General features: G+C 42.0%; 1 protein-coding gene across 2 annotated transcripts in view; it reads right to left on the reverse strand.

Annotated features, from left to right (window-relative positions):
- Positions 1–22108, reverse strand: part of F9 (coagulation factor IX) — a 30789-nt gene extending 8681 nt beyond the window's left edge. Inside the window, exons 1-6 of one of the 2 annotated variants that reach the window (XM_065915891.1) lie at positions 22021–22108; positions 15591–15754; positions 15372–15396; positions 11049–11162; positions 3773–3901; positions 1172–1377 (exon numbers count right to left, since the gene is read on the reverse strand). In XM_065915891.1, the coding sequence (XP_065771963.1) occupies positions 1172–1377; positions 3773–3901; positions 11049–11162; positions 15372–15396; positions 15591–15754; positions 22021–22108 (726 nt within the window). The remainder of the gene's footprint in view (positions 1–1171; positions 1378–3772; positions 3902–11048; positions 11163–15371; positions 15397–15590; positions 15755–22020) is intronic. The other variant, XM_065915892.1, reaches the window with a different exon arrangement.
- Between the last annotated feature and the right edge of the window lie 363 nt (positions 22109–22471).

The following is a 22471-nucleotide window of genomic DNA, read 5'->3' on the forward strand; positions in this document are numbered from 1 at the left end:
TGGATGAAATAGCGAGTAAATGTGTGTGGGGATGAGTGATCTTGAACACTCCAGATGACCTTACCTAGGCTGATAGGAAGGAGACAACAGGTGCACTCACTATTAAGTGTGCAGCAAGGAAGACATGAAAAGATTTGTAATGATGGGTCTCAAATCTAGCCCTTGGTTACCTCAAAAACATGGACAGGTGATTCTCATGTGTGTTGTCTGCAGATCACACCTGGAGAAATGTGGGACTAGGTACCATGAGCCCACTGTTTGGTGTTTTGGACCCTAACTGCTGGGCTTCCCTGGTGGCTCAGATGGTAAAGAATCTGCTTGCAATGCAGGAGACCTGGGTTTGATCCCTGGGTCAAGAAGATCCCCTGGAGAAGGGAATGGCTACCCACTCCAGTATTCTTGCCTGGGAAATCCCATGGACAGAGGAGCCTGGTGGACTAATGTCCATGGGGTTGCAAAGAGTCGGACACGACTGAGCCACTAACACACACACATCCTAGCTGCTATAACAAGTTTGTTTCCTTTGGATCAGTGATTTTCCAATTGTACAGTGTTCAGAATAACCTGAAGGGCTTGTTTGTGCTCAGATTGCTGGGCCCTACCCCCAGAGTTGCTGATTCCTATAGGTCTGGGGCACAGCATGAAAATGTACAGTCCCAACAAGTTCCAAGTGAATCTGATGCTACCACACCTTGAGAACTACAGCCTTGGACCAAGCCCCTACCTCCTATGCCCTGCCTGGGTCCAGTACCCCAGTTCTTGCCTTAATCCTTCCTGAGTTCTTTTAAAAATGCCTTCGAAATACCCCAGTTTCTCTGGACCTAGAGACTTTCTGACTCTGTCCAGTTCTCCCAGGGGCTGAAGCTGAAGTAGTACCCAGAGCCCCTGTACTGGTGACCTCGCTTCCAGACATCCTTGTTGTTTGTTGGAAATCCTGTTATGCCATGTCCTTGATGCCAAACTCTCCTTGGCCTTGTGTGGTAGCTGTCTCTGGATTTCTCTCTCAGCAGCTCCTCACTTATGGGGATTTCCTCATCCTACTCTGTGCTGAAACGTGCCTGGACACTTCCCTCATCCTAATAGGTCTGACTGATGTCTAGTCTCAGCCTCCCACCTGGCCTGTCCCTTTTCCAATGGGCTCCAGTTTTGACACACCATCCACACTGAGTACCTGCCAAGGGAATTGACCTTTCGCAGCATCTTCTCCACCCACCACACGATTGAAGTCATCGAATGATTGGTTGCTTTGAGTGACATTATCCCAAATTATTTCAGCTTCAGAAGAATTTTCATAGTTCATATTGGAAAAAATAGTCTCAGCACGGGTGAGTGTCTTAGAAGTATGTGAGACAGAGACTCGTCCACAGGGAAATGGCACTAGACAAATGGAGAAAAAAAATTAGTATTCTGGTATTTCTCATTGACTAGTATTACAGAAGTCAGGAGTGAGGCCCATCCTTGTCATGTCTGAGAAACAAGCCTATCGATATTTTTTAAAAAATCGAATCAATGAATATAGTCTCAAACTAAGAGGTTAATTGCATTATTTCCATGGAAAGTTTTCAAACACTTCATGGAAAGGACATTTGGCTCAGGAATCTGTCATTTTTATGGAAACAGAAGAGGTGTTCCCAAATCAAATTTCATAAGACTTTTATCTTCCCTGGTGGCTCAGATGGTTAAGTGTCTGCCTACAATGTGGGAGACCCGGGTTCAATCCCTGGGTTGGGAAGATCACCTGGAGAAGGAAATGGCAACCCACTCCAGTATTCTTGCCTGGAAAATCCCATGGATGGAGGAGCCTGGTAGGCTACAGTCTACGGGGTCACAAAGAATCAGACACGACTGAGCAACTTCACTTTCACTTATATGAAGTCCAATGACTTCCTGTTTCTTTACGAAAAAGTTGTATTTCCAGGTATGGAATGGAAGTCTGGGGATTGGTGCCATATAACCTTGATTTTAGAATTAGGTAAATGGGATGTCTGCTCCTTATTGTTAACAGGATTTCATTTTTTCTTTTTTGAGGCCACACTGCGGGGCTTTTGGGATTTTAGTATCCTAACCAGGGATCAAACCCAGGCCTCTGGCAGTGAGAATGCAGAGTCCTGAGCACTGGACTGCCAGGAAATTTCCAGGACTTCTTTTGTAAACCAAAATGCCTTCAAGATTCCAAGGTGGAATTTAGATATCCATTGGGGAGAGGTCGTGATTTAATTACCTGTCTGTTGAGTATTAACCAGATAAATTACTAATATGATTATAACCACCACATCTACCTGGGCACTGGCTACCTTTTATCTTGGGTTGGTTTATTTCCTAAAGAAAAGAAATCATCTACTGATACACTGGGGACAAGCAGAATGGAAATTTGTAGTCAAGCAAAGTCACCTCACATTTCATTTCTCACTTTCCTTCTATCCACATTTCTTATAACAGACATTTCTATAGCAACCAGCTGTGGCAAAGTATCATGAAGACAGCATGTGGTTGGGAAAACAGGAAATTAGTTCAAAATACTTATGTATAAATATAAATCATCAACATTGGCTCGAGAAAAGGGACCATTACTATTGAAAGTCAGAAAAGCTTATTTTAGGTTTGGCTTATTTATTCTGCTAAAACTAAGGCTATATTCAGAATAACACTTAATAGTTGGAGGTGGTTCTCCATTTTTTCTCTTTTTTATAACAGAAAAGGACTTATAACAATTTAGCTACTATGCTGTCTACACTGGAAGTTAGGTTTCGAAGGTAAAAACAGATACACACATGCTTCTCCCTAGGTAGGCTAGTTTGAAGCTGTGTATGTCAAGAACCAGGTAGAAGGATGGGAGGCAGGCAGGTCCTGGAAGCATTAGACTCTTATTTTAGTGCAGTCTATATACTCTTGTCTTCTGGTTCTTTCTGTAATTTCCTCTGCCAGGTGCATTCTTAAGGTAGGTATCAAACCCAGTTACAGAGGAATGGTGTGTGATTTAATGTATCAATTTAATAAGCTATCAGGCTTTGGAAATGCAAAAGAAATTATATCTAGTTTGCTTCAAAAAGGTCCCTCATTTATCAAATACAATTGATCCTGTGGAGCCTACATTTAAAAGAAAATTTCATGTTTCTGCTGCCTTCATTTCCAGAGAAGAGCAGTGTGAAGAGTGGAGATGCTGTCCACATACCAGTCAGCTGTCAATATGGTGGCATGGTTGACATAACTGGGAAACATTGCTTTGTCCACTGCTGTATAGATTGACTGTGCTGATCAGCTTGACACAACTCAGAACAGATAGTTGTCAGAACAATTCTGACGCCAAGCGTGTAAACTCAGGCTGAGACCGAAGGATAGAAAATAACTTTCTCAGTGTAAACCAGCCACGCTCGGACAGATCATGCTTAAAATTCACCAGCCTTGTACTAGAAGCCTATCAGTCAACCACGTATGTATCTTTTATTTTTTTATTACAGGATTACTACATTAATTTGACTTCATGAATTATAAATATGTACACAGAAATCACACAAATCAATTGCTTCATGATATAAAGGTCAAAGGAGAAAATTGGGTACAGAAAAGAAGATGGAAGGCAATTACAGAATCTCTATTCAAAATGATGGTGCAATTTGAAAAATTAATTTGTCCATGCTACTAGCCTTTTCTGTGATTTCAAAAGCAAGTAAAAACAAGGAACGAAATTACGTAGGATGCTAAAAGTTCAAATATGCATTTGGAAAACATATCTGCTGAACTTAAAAAAAGAAAAAACAACTTAGATTTTGACCTGCTGGTTCGCAGGACTTTTGGTCTTCTGCAAGTCGGTATCCGGCAGTACAGGAACAAACCACCTTGTTATCTGTGTCCCTTTTACAAAACTGCTTGCATCTGCCATTCTTAATGCTGCATGTTGCATCTGAAAGAAAGCAAAATCCACAGCAATAACATCCAAGTAACATACAATTCTAAAAAGTACATGAAACCACTAACTCCGGTACAGGTCAAATATAAGCTGGGAGCATTTGTGGAGAGAAGTTTGTGAGCCTTGAGCTAAGAGTGGGGGGGGGGGGAAGATAAAATTCTTAGTATGGCATTAAAAATGGTGGCAGCAATATATGTGATTTGGCATAAAACTGAAGGTGTAGATATGCTATTTTCACAAAATCATAGACTGCAGTGAAAAAAGCTGCTTATTAAAGTATAACAGATTCCAGAAAGTACCCAGAACTTTGGTATGAGTTTTCACAAGGTGACTTCACTTGTTTAAACAGTAAACAGATCAGTACAGAGGACTTTATCAACAGCCCAGAAGCTCTCCTAATTCCCCCTTCTGGTCACTACTTCCTCTTTCCCAAAGTTACCTTTACCCTGACTTCTAACAAGGAATCAGTTTCACCTATTCATGAACTTTATCTAAGGAGAAGCTCCCATTATGTACTCTTCTGTGTTTCTCAATTAACATTTTGCCTGTGAGCTTCATCCATGTTGTTTTGTATAGCCATAGATCATCTACATGCTGTGTAATACATTCTATTGTATGAATATTACTACCTCTGTTCTCCATTTTACTGTGGATGAATATTTGAGTTGAGTTTCCAGTTTTTGGCTATTATGTTTAATGCTGTAATGAACATTCTTGTACATATCTTTTGGTAACATATGTGTGCATGCTTACTGAATCTGTACTCATGAGTGCAATGATTGGACCATATGTTCAGGCTTAGTAGATATTGCCAAATAGTTTTCTAAGATAATTATACAAATTTAGATTCTCACCATCAGCATATGAGAGTTCTAGTTGCTGGATATATGCATTGTTGATACCTTCTCCCACTCTGTGACTTACCTTTTCACCCTAAATAGTATATTTTGCTGAATACAAGTGCCTACTGTTAATATAGGAGAAGGAAATGGCAACCCACTCCAGTATTCTTGCCTGGAGAATCCTGTGGACAGAGGAACCTGGTAGGCTGCTGTCCGTAGGGTCGCACAGAGTAGGACACGACTGAAGTGACTTAGCATGCATGCATGCACTGTTAATATAATCCAGTTTTTCAAAGCAAACTTGAAGCTGTCCCTGGTGGGTATATATCAACACAGGAGAATGAAATAAGGTCCTTTAAGGGAGCTAAATGCTAAAAACACTATGTGTTGACAAAGATAAGCAGTCTAGGGCCCATATTTTCTTTATTCTCCTATACAATCTTCCTTATTCATACATCTTTCTTTGTCTCTTGTAATGCTTTTGGTCAGGATTCTATTTTATCTGATAATAAGATGGCTTTGCCAGTTTCTTTGTGTTAGCATTTACCTGGCAAATGTTTTTATATCCCTTTATTTTATCCTCCTGGTATAGTTTTATTTCAGGTATCTCTTTGATCAGCAGTATATAATTAGATTTTTAACTCCAGACTGAAAATTGTCATTAACTCCAATTCACATTAATTGTGATTCCTGATATATTTGGCTTGTTCCTGCCATCTTATTCTGTATTTTCAAATTCCTGTGCTTTCCTTTTGTTTCTCCGATGCCATCTCAATAACAGGAAGTAGCAGGGTTCAGGGCTTGCTAGCTGAGACCTCCTGAGTTAAGAGAAATAGGCTCTGCTCCTGGACTGATTTCTGTCGCTAGAGCAGCGCAGGAACACAGTGAATGGAAGGCATCTTCCCGTTACCTACAGGCTTAGCAGCAGTAGAGCTTTCAAGAGAAGTGCTCCTTTGTCGGTGTAGTTAGAATATGCGCGACTGTGTTAGCCACCTGTTGTGGGCCACCTTAGTTGCCCCCAGCCTCACCTGCATCTGTCCCAGCCCTGCTGATGATTAGCTCTGCGTGGACTTCCCTTGACTTCATCCAGGTGCCTCCTTGAATGGCCTGGCTCAGCTCTGTATTGTGGGCCTCTGGTCTCTTTGCTTGACGCTCTTGGGTTGATGCTGAGGCCTGGGATGCCATGTGGCCTCTCGGGGCCCCAGTGTGTACAACGTGGTGATGCCGGGGAGTTAATGCCACACAGGCTGAACTGTTGACCATCGAGAGATGTGTGCTGGTGGACAGATTGTTTTGCCTCTTTTCCCCTCTGAGACTGACTCTCCTGAGGCCAGCTCACGTGGCTTCTTGGAAAACAGTCCCCAGAGATCAAGCAGTCAGTTGCAGGTGAGAAGAGATGACTCCTACTCTTGGCTCTCCTTTCCTCACTTCTCAGTCCCTCATCCCTTACTCTTTCCCCCCTAGAATTGTACACCTTAACACATAAGCTCGTGTCACAGACTCTTTTTTTTTTTTCCTTTAGATTTCAGGCTAACAGAATGACTGTATGGTCTGGGAGTATATTATGGATATGTGAGTGACAGATCTAAATTTTTGAATTCCATTTTACGTAGTTAGCATAGACTAGAGTAATGATTATTACACTTTTCACTTTCATGCACTGGAAGGAAATGGCAACCCACTTCAGTATTCTTGCCTGGAGAATCCCAGGGATTTGAGCCTGGTGGGCTGCCATCTATGGGGTCGCACAGAGTCGGACACAACTGACATGACTTAACAGCAACAGAGTAATGATTAGTTCATGTTCCTTACTGATCTTCAGGAAACGAGGGAAGGCAAATCAACTGTTACCAGGTAGACAAAGGAACCAGCCTAAGCTTTACCCTTTGCTGCCAATAATCCACTCAGTGCAGGAACCAAAAAGATGGTGCTTGGTCCTTTTTATTTATTTATTTATTAAAGACCTTTCTCCTTACTAACGGTAATTACATCACTGGCTCTTCTCATGTTACTAGCAGTCATTTTGTTGCTACAAAGCAATACTAGAGTGTGCAGCCAAATCAAATACTCCCTGTAGGGAATGTTCAGTCAATATGAGAATGTGTGGAGTTCACAGAGGTGGGTGGCAAGTGCTGACCAGTTTGGACCTGGCCATGCACAACAGGAATGGGTAAAGTTGAGGTGCTTTGCCAGATTCTGCATCCTTGGCTAAGTAACTAGACTTATCCATCCTTTTCCCCATTTATCACTGCTCTTTGTAGTCCAGTATATTGCTGCTGCTGCTGTCTTATGGCTTGCTTTGTGCACACAATGGGAAATATTGCTGTCCGACCAGCAGTCTTTTGACCTCAAGTAAAGATCTTAAGAGTCTGGAAAGAAAATAACAGCACAAGGAGTTCCAGTGGAGAGGTCTGTAGTCCTGCACCTTGGGGACAGTCACTGTGGGACTCAGTCATCAGTTGTTTCTGGAGCACTTGGACATTAGGCCTGTGTTGGGTGTAGATTCTCCCTGGTCCTTTGGTTGGTTGGTTTAGTCGCTCAGTCGTGTCTGACTCTTGCGACCCCCTTGGACTGTAGCTTGCCAGGCTCCTCTGTCCATGGGATTCCCCAGGCAAGAATACTGGAGTGGGTTGCCATTTCCTTCTCCAGGGTGTCTTCCCAACCCAGGGATTGAATCCAGATCTCCTGCATTGCAGGCAGATTCTTTACCATTTGAGCCACCAGGGAAGCCCCTAGAATATCTGTGGATGGACATCTCACAGTGTCTGTTCTTCTCCCTCTTTGTTAGCACAAACACCTCTAACTCCCCTCCTGCCTACTATATAAGTTAGCATGTTCTGCTTCATTTTACTCTGCCTTCATCTGCCCCAATGTATTCACAGATGAGAGAACCAAAATTGGGATGAAAGATATTCTCTTTAACAAGTTTATCAACTAAACTCAAAGTATTTTCTTTTTTTTTTCTACTCCACAGAAATACACAGTATATTTGTAGTGTCTGTGATTTACCAAAATGAAAAAAAAAGTGTTTCTGGGCTTGTTTTTCTTTCCATCTCTCTTACTGCGGGGAAATGCCTCTTGTACTCTTTAGAAGGGACAGGAATGGACAGGAAAAGGACTCAGATGAGTTGTGTAGCTGGGGACACTCAGTGGTCTTTATTCCAGCCAAAGGGACACAGTAGCCAGTTAATTGTTCTAACTAGAAAGCATTCCCTGAATGTTTGCACCTCTTTTCCCTGGAGAGGAGCCTGATGAACAAGAGAAGAGGAAAAAGAACAAGGTCTTAACAATGGAAATCTCCTTTCCTTTCAGACACTGGGTGAGGCCAGGGACTTGGGCACAGATACTCCAAGAACTGTGCTTTTTTCATAGTGGCTTTTGAGATCAGTCCTTAGTTCAGTTTGAAGCAACAGCTTAAATGGGAGTTTGTATATGCTTTTGCATTCCTCTAGTGTCAGAGGTAGAGTTTTTTTTGAGAGAATTCCCACTTTGTTTCTAAACTAAGCAAGCTGGGAGGATTTTTCTAAACCTTGATCAACTGGGCTCAAGACACCCTAGAAGCTAGGGTTGGTGGTGGCTGCAGTGTCTCCACAGAGCCGTGACCAAACCAAAATGTGGCGAACCTGGGGGGCCTGAAAAAGTGCCCATTGTAGACTTAGCACTTTTGCTGTATGGACCATAGCCTCATGCACACAGCAAAACCTATCATAACAGTTTTGTGCTTTTATAATTACATTCCTCAGGGCTCTCTGCCTCTTTTAAAGTGTCTTTATATTTAAAGACATTTTGTTGTTCAGTCCCTAAGTCATGTCTGACTTTTTGCGACCTCATGGACAGCAGCACGCCAGGCTTCCCTGTCTTTCACTGTCTCCTGGAGTTTGCTTACATGTCCATCGAGTTGGTGATGCCATCCAACCATCTCATCCTCTGTCACCCCCTTTTCCTTCTGCCTTCAATCATTCCCAGCATCAGGGTCTTTTCCAATGAGTAGGCTCTTTGCATCAGGTGGTCAAAGTATTGGCGTTTCAACATCAGTCCTTCCAATGAATATTCAGGATTGATTTCCTTTTTTTTTCTTTTTTTGATTTCCTTTAGGATTGACTGGTTTGATCTCCTTGCTGTAGAAGGAACTCTCAAGAATCTTCTCCAGCATCACAGTTTGAAAACATCAGTTCTTTGATGCTCAGCCTTCTTTATGGTCCAACTCACATTTAGGAGTATTTAACATTAAACACTATTTTCAGTTATACTTTGCTATGACATGCCCTTCATTCTTAATGGAGACCAGTTGAGTCTTTCATTCCATCAACTCTAATAATTATATTATTTAAGGTGATATTCAATCAGTTTCCATGAGTTTCCAAGCAGCAGGATCAGATTTATCTAGGTCCATCTGAATTTGAAGTTGTAACCTTTCAGATGCTAGTAGCACTTCGGAGATGTTGAACCATTGAACATGCCTATAGGAAAGGAAACTCAGGCATTGGAGTGTCCCCACACTGTGAAGCCTGAGGGAGTGGGAGTCCAAGCTCAGGGTACCAGTTCACCCACCTGCATTTCCTTTTTTTCTTTCTTTTTAAATGTTTTTGCCCTGCTACCTTTTCTTTTCCCTGTCTTCTGTTCCTTTTAATCGTTTGGATCTCAAAGGATGATCAATGGATTTCTCTTTAGCACTGAAAGGATTTCTGCACGGTATTAGAGATGACTTTCCCCCTTCTCTGTAGGACAAGTGCATCTGCTGCATTTCATTTTGTTTTCATGCCCTTTTCATCTGTGTCAGGTGGATTGCTATAACGCCTAAATAGAGTCCTGCTAATTTTCTACTCTTTGCCCTTAGTCATGTAGCCTGTGGTGTTGAATTCTTGCCCTAGGACTGCACCTCTATTCTTCTGGAGTTACAGAGTAGAAAGAGAATCTGTCATTAACACTGTGTGCTTTTCACAATCACAGTACCAGTAATCCTGCATCCAGAGGTAATAAACAAATAGGTAAAGGACTTTGGGTTTTACTGTTCCAACTGCCAAAATCTCAGAAAAAAAGAAGCCTAGGCTATACAAAGAAAAGATACACAATGACCCTAGATTTTCTGTGTAATTCGTTTATCGATTTAGTCAAATTCAGAAATGAATTCTGAATTTTGTCAACAAATTTCACATGTGAAGTGGTTCATATGGGTGGAGAAAAACCTATTATAAGGTTCTTATAATAGGCTTCCCTACCCCAATTCTATACTTAGTTGACTTCCACTTCTTTGTTGATATTTTAGTCATGAGTTCAAACAGTTTTATTGGTCAGTTTTCTTTGCGTTTTGTGGATAGCAGTTAGAAGCATGGGTTTTGGTCAGATAAATTGGAATTCAGGTCCTGACTGAACCATTTACTGCTTCTGTGATTTTGAAATGTTTGAGCTGCACTTTCCTCATCTGTGTAGAATGGGGAGAATAATGGTTGTATTGAGGATGAATAAGATAGTAGAACACCATTACCAGTTCTGTGCATGCATGCGTGCTAGGTCACTTCAGTTGTGTCCAACTTTTTGCGACCCTACGGACTGTGGCCCACCAGGCTCCTCTACTCATGGGATTCTCCAGGCAAGAATACTGGAGTGGATTGCCATTTCCTTCTCCAGGGGATCTTCCCAACCACAGGACTAAATCTGGGTTTCTTACGTCTCCTACATTGGCAGGCATGTTGTTTACCAGTAGTGCCACCTGGGAACCTACCACTTCCTACTAGTTACCAGGTACTACTGTTGCTCTTCATATGGTTTCTTGAACTCATCCTGGAAACTATGACCAGAGATAAAATGAATTGATCATCTTTACAAGCTTTAAAAGTATGTTTTATACAATGGAATGTTATTCAACCTTCAAAAATAAGGAAATTCTGTCATATGCAACAAAGTGGATGAGCCTGGAAGACATTATGATAAATGAAACAAGGCAGTCACAGAAGGACAAGTGCCACATGATTCCACTTATATGATGTGTCTAAAAATAGTCCAACATATAGAAGCAGAAAATACAATGGTGTTTGCCAGGAGCTGGAGGGAGGAGCAAGTGAGGAGTTGCTGTTCTCCCGGTTTCAGTTATGCAAGAGGAATACAGTCTAGACATCTGCTATACAGAGTTAGCAATACGGTATCACATACTTCAAAATTTGTTGAGTGTAGATCTCATGTAAAGGGTTCTTTACCATAATTTAAGAGAAAATTATGGTACATACATATTGCATTTTCCAGTTGCATCTGGTTTCAAAGGGAAATTTGGAAACACCAGTAATCCAAAGATAGTTACTTACCTAATTCACAGTTCTTTCCTTCATATCCAGCTTGACACCAACATTCATAGGAATTAATGTCATCCTTGCACATGCCGCCATTTAAACATGGATTGGACTCACACTGATCTCCATCTTCAAGGTAGATTAAGAAGATGAATTAACAGATGCATTGGTTAGAATGCCCAGTCCTTCCTGCACAGACTCGTGGAGAGGGGAGCCTAATTTTAGGGTCAGAGCAGGACTTCTGACCTGGAGATCAGCTGCTTATGGGATGCTTCTGTTTTCCTAAGTTTCTAAAAATTCTAATAAAGGTTTTTAGGCTAACATTGTTCTAGGAAATGGCTCTAAGGAAGGCATGTGGATTGTTTATGCAACTGAAGGGAGGAAGATGAGGGAGAAGAAAGTCTGAGTATAGTGATAGATTCAGCAGAAGGTGAGAGGAATTTTCAGTCCTTCCTTATAGAATGATGATGGAGTTAATTCTAAATCGAACCATGTTGCTTCAGCAATCATCTACGTGTTGTACTCAGCTTGCTCTGTTGCATGTCTTCTAGAGCAAATTGAGCTAGGTAACCGCAACTCCACCCAGGGAACTGGCAGCCTTGGCATGGCACACATACATCTACTTCCTCTTCTCATCATTTCACTGTTAAGTAGTCAGTGATGGTTCCAAACAGCCCAAAAGATGCTCGACTCCTGAAGGATATTCTACTGTCTATGATTAGGTCCCGAATGGTTTGGTAAAGAGACAAACAGCTTTCAACACAAAGAATTAAAAAAGAAAAGCTTCTGAAAATGTACTATGTTTTTATATAGATTGGCTATGTTTCCTTCCTATCTTTCCTGAAGTTTCTACATTCACAGCATTCTGGAGAGCCTTTGAAGACACTGGTCATTAGAAAACAGGAGCAAGGAATAGGTAAGAGGGGAAGGGTCAGAATGAGAAGGGAACCCTTCAGTCAGATTTCTCAGAGCTCTGCCTCAACTCCTAACTCGAAGGCAGCTTCAGGAGAAAGGGGTGAAGAGAACCAGGAGGGAGGCTGGTGCGTCCTCTGAGCAGAGGAAGAGCCCTGAAGAAAGCCAGGAGCAAGATCAGCAAGGCTTGATGTGTGAGGAACAAAAGAGTAAGCGGTAAAGATGACACAAAAATAAAGCAGTGAGTGAACGGGGGCAATTCAAGAGGGATCTCTGACGGTCAGTCGTATTTTAGAGCCGAGATTCCTGACTGGAGCCCTGCCTGCTGGAGAACAGCGGTAGGATGTCAGTCATGCTCGCTGTCAGGAGCGTGTATCCACGTCCCACTGGCTGAGGGCTCATAACCCTCTCTCAGACAGAGTCTCTCCCTGGAAAATCTGCTTGTTGTAAAAATTAGACCTTGTCCCCTCTGCCCCTTGATCCAATGTGCTTTTGCACAGATACTTCAATTTGTCCCAATTCTGTGAAAACAAAATACGTTATCTCTGGTTTATTATTATTGATGTTCAGGACTGGTCTAAAAAAACAAGCCACATTTGCACTTTATATTGCAGATGAACAGAGCTGAATTATTTAGGATGTTTCACTGAAAAGCTCTGGGCTTGCAGCCAGCTACACAGCAACTCATTTGCTGAGACATATCTTTAAAATGAGTGTCATTTTATCCTGCATTTAGTCCTCCTTTGGGTGCTTGTCTGTGTATACTTTGGGCTGAGGCATAGCCACAGACAATAGGGGTCAAAGACAGCAAGGGAGAAGACCTTGCCAAGTGAGAGCTTCCTGTTTAAGGCTACTCAGTGGTGGTTTAATGAATAACCATGTTGAGATCTGAAGGCCAGGAGGGGTCATAGAGAAAGCGGGGGTTGGGCAATGGAGAATTTGGCTGCTCTTCTGGGCTCCATGACTCCCCAGCTGCGTGACCTTTGGCAAGTCGTTTAACCTCCCTAAACCTCAGTTTCTTCTGTAAAATGAAGTTCATAATGCTTTGCTCACAGGGATGGTGTGAGGATTAAAAGTGACAGCTGGTCTGTAAACTGTAAAGTGCTGGGCAGATGCTGGTTAATGTGGTTGGGCAGTTTTTCTTCTTCAGCCAAATTCTTCCCGTGGTGAAATGATGGCAGAGGGAAGGGCAGGAATGAGGGGCCTGTGTCCCCATTGTGTGAGAAGGCCCACACAGGGGAAAACAGAAGAGGCTATTTGGGGTGCTTGGGAATCTCAACTGCAAAGTGAAAAGAAGCATGGAATTGGGTTTTCTTTTTCTTTCTTCTTGTTTTTAGTAGACAAAGCAGTATTGACAGGGTAAAAAATTAATAAACAGAAACCTCAGTTAAATAGAATTGAGAGAACAGAAGGGACAGCGCTCACGCCCAATGACAGCAGAGCCCACCAGGAAGAAGACAGACTCCACCTCTTTCTTGGCAAGGAGTCAGCCAATGACAAGCCAGGGACTCTTTGTTTACTGTACCAGGTTGCGCTAGTGGCAAAGAACCCGCTTGCCACTGCAGGACATGCAGGAGACGTGGGTTCGATCCCTGGGTCAGGAAGATCCTCTGGAGGAGGGCATGGCAACCCACTCCAGTATTCTTGCCTGAAGAATCCCACGGACAGAGGAGCCTGGCGGGCTACAGTCCATGGGGTCACAAAGAGTAGGACACGACTAAAGTGACCTAACACGCACGCCCTTCCCACTTCCTTTTCCCCTCTTCAAAAGAGTTCTCTGCCCTCTGTCCTGCAGGAACTTGCACATGGCTCCCAGTGGTTGAAGACCGTGAATTATGATTCTCTGCCGATCCTGAATAAACCCATCTTTGCTGTAGTCTTTTTCTTTCAGGTCAACAGCAAAATCATGCCCTTGATGTTTTCCAGGTTTCTTTACCCAAGTTACAGTAAACAACACAGCCTGTGGCCTAGAAGGCAGAAGCTTCAAAATATGGTGTTAAAGAGGTACTGATGAACCCATATTCAGTGATGAGAGGCCAACTGAGGAGGGGCTGGGCAATAAAGGGGACAAGAGAGTTTTTAAAATGCAGCCAGGTATATATGGGGAGGAAAAGTAGAAATTGATTTGCTTTTAAAAAAGACAAGATTCAGAGTTTTAAATAGATTAGAAATAGAGAATGAAAAGACTTGTTTGGATTAACTGTAGTGGACTACCTCAGTAGAAAGTTGGCACGGTAGCATTCATTATTAAGAACAAAGGCAGATAAAGCAAATATAACAGAGTGGACCTCTTCTTCCCTCATGATTTAAAAACAAAGTGGAGAAATAATTAGTCACAAGTATATGAATAAGTCCATTAGTGTTCACCGAATGGAATCTGGGAAAATAGAACTGATGGAATTCAGTGAATTGGCTGTCCAAGTTAGTTTCTGTCCAAGTTAGTTTCTGTCCATGCACATGGTCTTAAGTAAGTCAAGCTGGGAAACTTAACACTGCCTCAAAATCCTGCTGCTAAATTTTAATTTAGTGTTAAAACTTAGTTGTCATTAAAGTTGTGACTTTTCCTCCTTTTTCAGTTCATTCAACAAGTATTTTCTCAGTGCTTCTGTACCAGATACTGTTTGAGGTACTAGGACTACATCAATAAACAAAACAGTTGAATACACCTGCCAACATGAAGCTTTCATTCTAGCAAGGTGGGAAAAATTAATAGTATAAGTAAGACTATTATACGATACCTCAGATGATGAAAAGTGCTATGAAAAATAATAGAGCAGGATACAGTGTCTAAAGTGATGGGGTTGTGGGGGGATGCAGGTGCACATATTAATAGACGATCAAGGCAGGCATTATTGAGAGAGTGACATTTGGGTAAAAACCTGAGAGGACGTGAGGGAGTGAGCCTACAGGAACCTGGCCGAAGAATCTTCAACATGCAAGGAACAGTCAGATCTAAGACTCTAAAGTAGAAGCAGTTGTAGCATGTGCAAGGAATAGCTGCAGGGCCAGGATGGCTGGCACCCCGAGTGTGAGGGGGAGAGCAGGAGGAGTGGGGTCACAGGGAGGGGCAATCAGGAGGGCCTTGCAGGCCACCAGAAGGAGGACGGCTTTTAAGCAGTAAACACTTAAGTCAATCAGCATTTTCTGATTCTCTACAGAGGATTGTAAACTTTCATTCGGTCCCAGATACAATTCTCTGTGGTTTCTTCCTTCGGGATTCCTGAGGTGGAACCATGTTCCTTTTGAAGCCCTAGGGAGGAGTAAGGTTTCTGCCAGCAGATATCTCCATTATCTCAGATAGTTACCATTCAGTGTTGGGTAAAAACAAGTTAACTTGTTTTTCTGAGCCCCTTTGACACAGAGGAAAGCAATACATAAATCTCGAATGTTTAATATACCCGGAAGAGGATAAAATGAATTGCTTACCAACATATTGCTTCCAAAATTCAGTCTATAAAAAAAAGAAAAAAAAGAGGACAAGTTAATGGTACTATTTACAGTGTTTTTTATTCCTTCTCTGTTATAGTATTTATAATATATAGATTTTTTAAATTCCAAAGGGAAATACGGTTTTTTCCCTATTTTTCAAAAAGGTTTTTCTATTCTTTGTTCTGCATCTGAAGGGTGTTATGTGGAGATACTCACAGTTTTCTCAGTGTTTTCGAAAACTTCTCGTGCTTCTTCAAAACTGCATTTTTCTTCTCTACATTCTCTCTCAAGGTTCCCTGGAATAAACTCTTCCAGTTTACCTGAATTGTACCTCTTTGGCCGATGGAGAATTTTGGTGGCATTTTCACGGTCAAGAAAAACTGAAATTTAAAAGAACTCTTTAGCTTTAGAGGAAAGAAAATATCATGAAAATGAAATACATCTCTTAAGAAAGGCTTTGTTTTTTAATCCAAGTAATCCCAAAGCCAATTTATCTTTGGGGCATGGAGCCAAAATCTATGATGTTCTCATAGTACTATATACATATGGAGAGTTAGGAATTAAAATTCAGTTTTACTTTTAGTCAAGAGAGCTCCAGTAATAAAAGGTCAGATTTTCAATCGTATTTGAATTTACTCTGGATGAAAAAGAAAGTTCTCAAGTAAGCAGTTAACTTCACACTTTGTCATCATTTGAAAATAGCTAATTGCAGATCCTTGCAAGGTGATCCATCACCCTGGCCCGGCTGTGTTTACAGGATGCAGTTGCCCAGATGACTCGGCAGCACATTTCCCTTGGAAGAGCAGAGGCCTAAAGGCAACCCTGGTGTCTCACTAGATATTAAAGAGAAACCCCTGCATTCATGTTTTTTATTTTTTAAAACTTCAGACTCACAGCCCCTTAAGTTGGAATGTGTTCTAGGAGTTCCAGTGATATATGTCATTCTCTGGGATTCAGGATGTGATTTATTTTAGCTTTGACTGCCTAGCCTGTAGGAACACTCCTGAACACTGGAGGATTAAGGTCTCTAACCTAATTCTCCACCCCTCCCCCCAACCCCTCTCCAATCTCAGTCTCTTCTTTCTGTTTCACTCTCTGTCTCTGTGCATGTGTCTTTCTCTAGATAGAGAGATATAGATATGTATCTATATTTATAATTAATGACAGGAACTCAAGAAGCTGCCTAGAGTTATTCCTTTCCTTAGGAGAACATCTGATAGCATCTTAACAGGACGAGGTGTTTATAACATGAACTTTCCAGGGCATTTGGGGACTGTTTTCTTGTTAGTGCCAAAGAGGGAAAAAAGGAAAGGAGAAGAAACAACTAAAGTCCTTTATTTCCATTGCAGCTGTTCGCTTTATGGAGCCTGCTAGTCCCTTGACAGTCTCTCCCTTTTCTCTCACTCCTCTAGTCCCCTTGGGCTTTACTTTCCCCCTGAATTTAGCTTAGACTTTTTCTCTCCAACTCTTCCCTTGTCAACTTTCTCTATTCCCTTCACTGCTTCTTCAATGCTTAATGCCCCACGATCCCAACTGCTACATCAGACAGCCAGGTGCCCTGGGAGAAAGTCACAAGCTGCCAATGGGTGCCATGGCATGCTGATGCCTCCCAGCCTCCACCATGCCCTCCTCTCTGCTCGCTAGTTCCTGTGCTTGGCCCTGGGCACTCCTACAAGTAGCATCTGTGTCTGTATCCATGTACAGTGCAATCTAGTAGAAAAATAGGGGTTTGGAGGCAGAGCAGACACACCTGAATTTGAGTCACATGTCTTACCAGTTATTGGCTATGAGACCTCAGGCAAGTCACATAATCTTTGCAGCTTAACTTTGTCAAGTGTAAACAGTAGTATCATCAGACTGTCTGCCTCCCAGCATTGCTGACAGGATCAGTGAGATCCTGTGCAGGCTGGTGTGTGTGCAGGCTCTCTTCCTTTCTACTCCTGTGTCTGGTCTGCCTTCCTCCTTTTCTCAATTTCCTTTTTACTTAATGCACTTTTCTGTGGCTCTTTCTCTTCTTTACCCCATCTGTATAATTAAATGACTCCTGTCAGGATCAGCAGTGACTTCCTAAAGGATAATTTTGAACTTCTCTATTTGCTGCCTGCTCTGAAACACTCCTAATTGTTGATCTCTCCCTTCTCAGGGTGCTCTTTCCATGAAATCACTCTCTCCTGGTTCTCCTCTGGGCTGACTCTTGCTCTTTTTAATTAATTAACTTTAATGAGAGGCTAATTATTTTACAATACTGTGGTGGTTTTTGCCATACATTGACATGAATAAGCCACGGGTGCACATGTGTCCCCCCATCCTGAACCCCCCCCACCCCATCCCTCTGGGCTGTCCCAGAGCACCAGCTTTGACTGCCCTGCTTCATGCATCCAACTTGCACTGGTCATCTATTTTACATGTGGTAATGTACATGTTTCAGTGCTATTCTCTCATATCATTCCACCCTTGCCTTTTCCCACATAGTCCAAAAATCTGTTCTTTACATCTGTGTCTCCTTTGCTGTCCTGCATGTAGGATCGTCATTACAGTCTTTCTAAATCCCATATATATGCATTAATATACAGTATTTGTCTTTCTCTTTCTGACTTTCCTAACTTTGTATAATAGGCTACAGGTTCATTCACCTCATTAGAACTCACTCAAATGCATTCCATTTTATAACTGAGTAATATACCGTTGTGTATATGAACCACAACTTCCTAATCCATTCATCTGCTGATGGATATCTAGGTTGGTTCCATGTTCTAACTATTGTAAATAGTGTTGTAATCAATATTGTGGTACATGTGCCTCTTTCAATTCTGGTTTCCTTGGGATGTGTGCCCAGCAGCAGGACTGCTGGGTCAGATAGCAGCTCTATTCCCAGTTTTTTAGGGAATCTCTACACTGTTCTCCATAGTGGCTGTACCAGTTTGCATTCCCACCAGCAGTGTAAGAGGGTTCCCTTCTCTCCACATGCTCTCCATCACTTATTCTTTGTAGACTTTTTGATGGTGACCAGTGTGACATTATGACCAGTGTGAGATGATACCTCACTGTGGCTTTGATTTGCATTTCTCTAATAATGAATGATGTTGAGCATCTTTTCTTATTTATTAGCCATCTGTATATCTTCTTTGGACAAATGTCTGTTTAGTTCTTTTGCCCACTTTTTGATTGGGTTGTTCTGGTATTGAATTTGATTGGGTTTTCTGGTATTGAGCTGCATGAGCTGCTTGTATACTTTGGAGATTAATTCTTCGTCAGTTGTTTCGTTTGCTATTATTTTCTCCCATTCTGAAGACTATCTTTTCACCTTGCTTATAGTTTCCGTCGTTGTGCACTGACTCTTGTTATTCACCCACCACTTGCATCCATTCATTCCCCTTCTTCTGCCTGCCCCATGAGGTTCAGTGTTCTCCCAGGCTCCAGCCACCAGTTTCAGCCTTGTTCCTCTTCAATCCATACATATTTGTCAGGGCCAGGACTGGGTGCGGTAAACAAGGCTCCTAGGACACAGAATCCAAGGAGGCACGGCTTCTCAGGGTGTGCAAGTATGTTTATGCCCTTCGTGCCCTTCTTGCCTCACCCTAGTCCAGCCCGAAAGTGTTAGCCACTCAGTTGTGTCCGCCTCTTTGCAACCCCATGGACTGTAGCCTGCCAAACTCCTCTGTTCATGGGATTCTCCAGGCAAGAATACTGGAGCAGGTTGCCATTTCCTTCTCCAGGGGATCGTCCTGACTCAGGGATCGAACCTCCATCTCCTGCATTACAGGCAGATTCTTTACCATCTGAGGCCCCATCTGAGTCCTTTCCTGACTCAACATAATTTTCTGTGCACTCACTCCTGCCAGGCACTGCACTAGGTGCCACAAGATCCATTCTCACTCCCTGGATCCTTACACACACACACGTGGTTGTAACTGTCATGTATATGACAGTGAGTTCCAAATATCCACCTCAAGTCAGATAGATCTTTGGAATTCCAGATGGTCTTTCCAACTCTGTAACTGTACATCACCATGTGACTGGTAAGACCTGATGTTTCCTATTTCTGTCATGCTGGATGGACAATGTGCTCTGTGTTTGCATCCATTATTTCATTCCCTCCTCACGGCAGTTCCATGAGATAGGTGCTGTCATCTCAGTTTTATAAATCAGAAAAACAGGTTCAGAGAGGTTAAGTGACTTGCCCCAAGTAACGCATTAAAGTGTCACTGTCAGAATTTAGTCGTGGGCAGTCAGACTGCCCACAGTCCATGCTCTTAGGCACTGGGCCATATCCTAGATACTCAAGGTCATGTTCTTTCCACTTCCTCTAAACCCTTTCCCCTTCGATATCCAGATGGCTAAGTCATGTCATTTCTAGTCAATACTTTGATAGTGTCACTTGAATTTCCTTCCCTCTTCTCGTGCCTTCCCTGTATGATTGCAGTGGCCTCAAGACTGGTCTCCCTGTGTCTGGCCATTGATTTCTCACACAGTTCATGAGAATGTTGGCAGACCAAGCAGCCTTAGTCAGCCATCAGTGTTATTCATGTTTACACTTCTGATGACTCCAAATTGCATTCTTTTGTTCATACTCCTTAATTTAGGGCCTTCCTTATATGATGCCCTGACCCTGCCTCACCTGTCATATTCAACATTGAAAGAATACTGAGTTCCTGAAAGACCTCACATTTGTTGTGAATCTGGATCTTTGCACATGAGTGCTCCTCTCTGTGTAGAATGCCCTCGATCAGGCATTTAAGGAGAATGAACCTACTCATTTTTTAAGACCCACTTCAAAATAGTGTCCCTCTGTCAGTGTCCCCCCATTAATATGTTCCTTTCTCTATGCCCCTTTAGTGCCTGGTATGCATCTTATCATGTTGTATTGAAATCTCTCACCTGGCCTCAGGGTACTTTAGATTAGAGAGGGAATCTGATTTATCCCCAAGCCCCTCGTACCTTGTGATGGTACCTGGCACCATAGTAGCCACTGTGTTATGGACTGAAGCTGTCTTTCATTTTATTTCATTCATTCATTCTGAATGAAAGACAGCTTGGGTCCATACACTTTACAAAACCGAATTGGTTGCACGGAATAGTTTTGATTGCAAAATTCTAAATTGATGCAGCAATACCTAAGGGCAGCAGCCATGAAAATGCAACATCTCCGTGAAAATCACTCATAGAACCTGCTTTAAGAAGCCAGTGACGGTTTAACAGCAGAGGAGAGCACTGCACCAACACTGTTCATCCTTAGGGAAAGCCCCCTGGTGCTCTGCTCAGGGACCTAATATCTCTGACTATGAGGATTGCACTGCCTTTCTCCTCACCATTGTCAGAGGGTCATATATTTAACCCTTCTTCAGGCTTACCTCTTGTTTTCATTTTTACCAAGTTTCTGAAATCCTAGTCCTCCTTTTTTTTACTCTGAATCTGCCCTTTTTTCCTCCATCTGAGGTCTTCAAGGGGGCAGCAGCCTCTTAAAACCTCCATCATCTCACCACTTATCTCGAAGAAAGAGTTTGGATCCTTTGTCCTCCTAGATCTCACACTGATGAGATGTGTGTAAAGACAGCTTTATGTTCTACTTTGTGAATGTTTCAGCTAAATTTCTTTATTGCTTGATGGTGCCCAGTTTGCTAGTTTAATTTAACCTCTGCGTTCATGTGTCGTTATTTCTGCATTTCAGTGTGACATCATGTCTGGAGTGGAAACCACAGGGCCAGTCTGCTTTCTGGGGATGCTTCGGGTTGGCACCCCTGATCTTGGCACTGTCAACTACTAGATTTTATTATAATAGGTTGACAAGTAAATGTGATAAATGCTTCCTGTGAGAACTAGCTGTTTGTCTCAATGGGGTAGTTTCTTTGTGTGCCTGCCTTTGGGGAATTCATAAAATCACTGAAGTTGTGGAAAAAAACCAAGTGATATAAATTGCATTGACTAAGTTTGTACTCTTGATGTCAGTTCTTGGATTTGCTTTGCTGTCCTAAGAGCTCAAGTGAGCACTGAATTTCCCCCTATGTCAACCCCGAGATGTTTGGAATCAGACAAAATAATTTCTTACTAACCTATGGAAAACTTTAGTGATAAGTAACAACTTATTACTAGAAAGTTTGCTTGTATTCTAAGACTATCAATTGAAGGTGTATGATTTTATAGACTTTAAAAATTAGAGGTCTGACTCATTAAATAATTCTAAAATTTTGAATCACATTATGTCTTAAAATCAAACTTTTTGTGTAAATAAAACCATTGTTTTTGCTCTGTTTCCCATTTTGATTTCAAAGTAATGAGTAAAGAACCCACAAAATGACAATTAATTTTTCTTCACATTCTGCTGTTTCCTTGTTAAAGCATTTCCCCCCGTTTAATTTTTTTTAAACCAAGGAGACGACAATTGGCTAAGGAATTACATTGTCAAATCATAAGCCCAACAGTGTCCATTTTAAAAACATACTATAAATATTGTAAATCTGTTTAATTTTTAAAATGAGGAAGGCATAGCTACCAGAGAACCAGTCCTTACTAACCCATAAGCTAACTACTAGAATCCTAAATTTTGTGATCAAATCCTGTAATCATTATTTAATGAAGAAGACAGCCCCAGGCCTTTCTGTATCTAAAATAGGAGCACATTCAATGTAGCTTTATAAAGGAAACAAACCTGTACATTCAGCACTCAGTAGATATCCTAAAAGACAGATGGTGACGAGGCCCGGTGATTCTGCCATGATCATGTTCAGGTACCGCATAACATTTGTTAGTAGATTGTGCAAGTAGCACGGTTGACCAATTGTTCCAAAGTACAAGCTGAGCTGTATTTACTTCTGGGAAACAGTGTCTATCTCCCTCAGTGGGCTGTTTCCAATGGCCTCTTGGATTAAATGAAAAGAGGAGGCAGTGGCCATCGTTAAACTTCACCTCTGATTCCATGGGCTTCTGTCACTGTGGCTGACCTGAGACTGAAGCTCGAAGTGACCCATTGTTAGAATAGGGGACGGTACAATGGCTGCTGCTGCTGCGGCAGCAGAACTCATCTTAGGATTCATCTTGTCCTTGTCAGGGAACACTAATGTCATATAGTTGAAAGGTAAAGAGATGGAAAGAATGAAGTC

Source organism: Muntiacus reevesi, chromosome X (assembly GCF_963930625.1).
Source record: "Muntiacus reevesi chromosome X, mMunRee1.1, whole genome shotgun sequence".
Classification (NCBI taxonomy): Eukaryota; Metazoa; Chordata; class Mammalia; order Artiodactyla; family Cervidae; genus Muntiacus; species Muntiacus reevesi.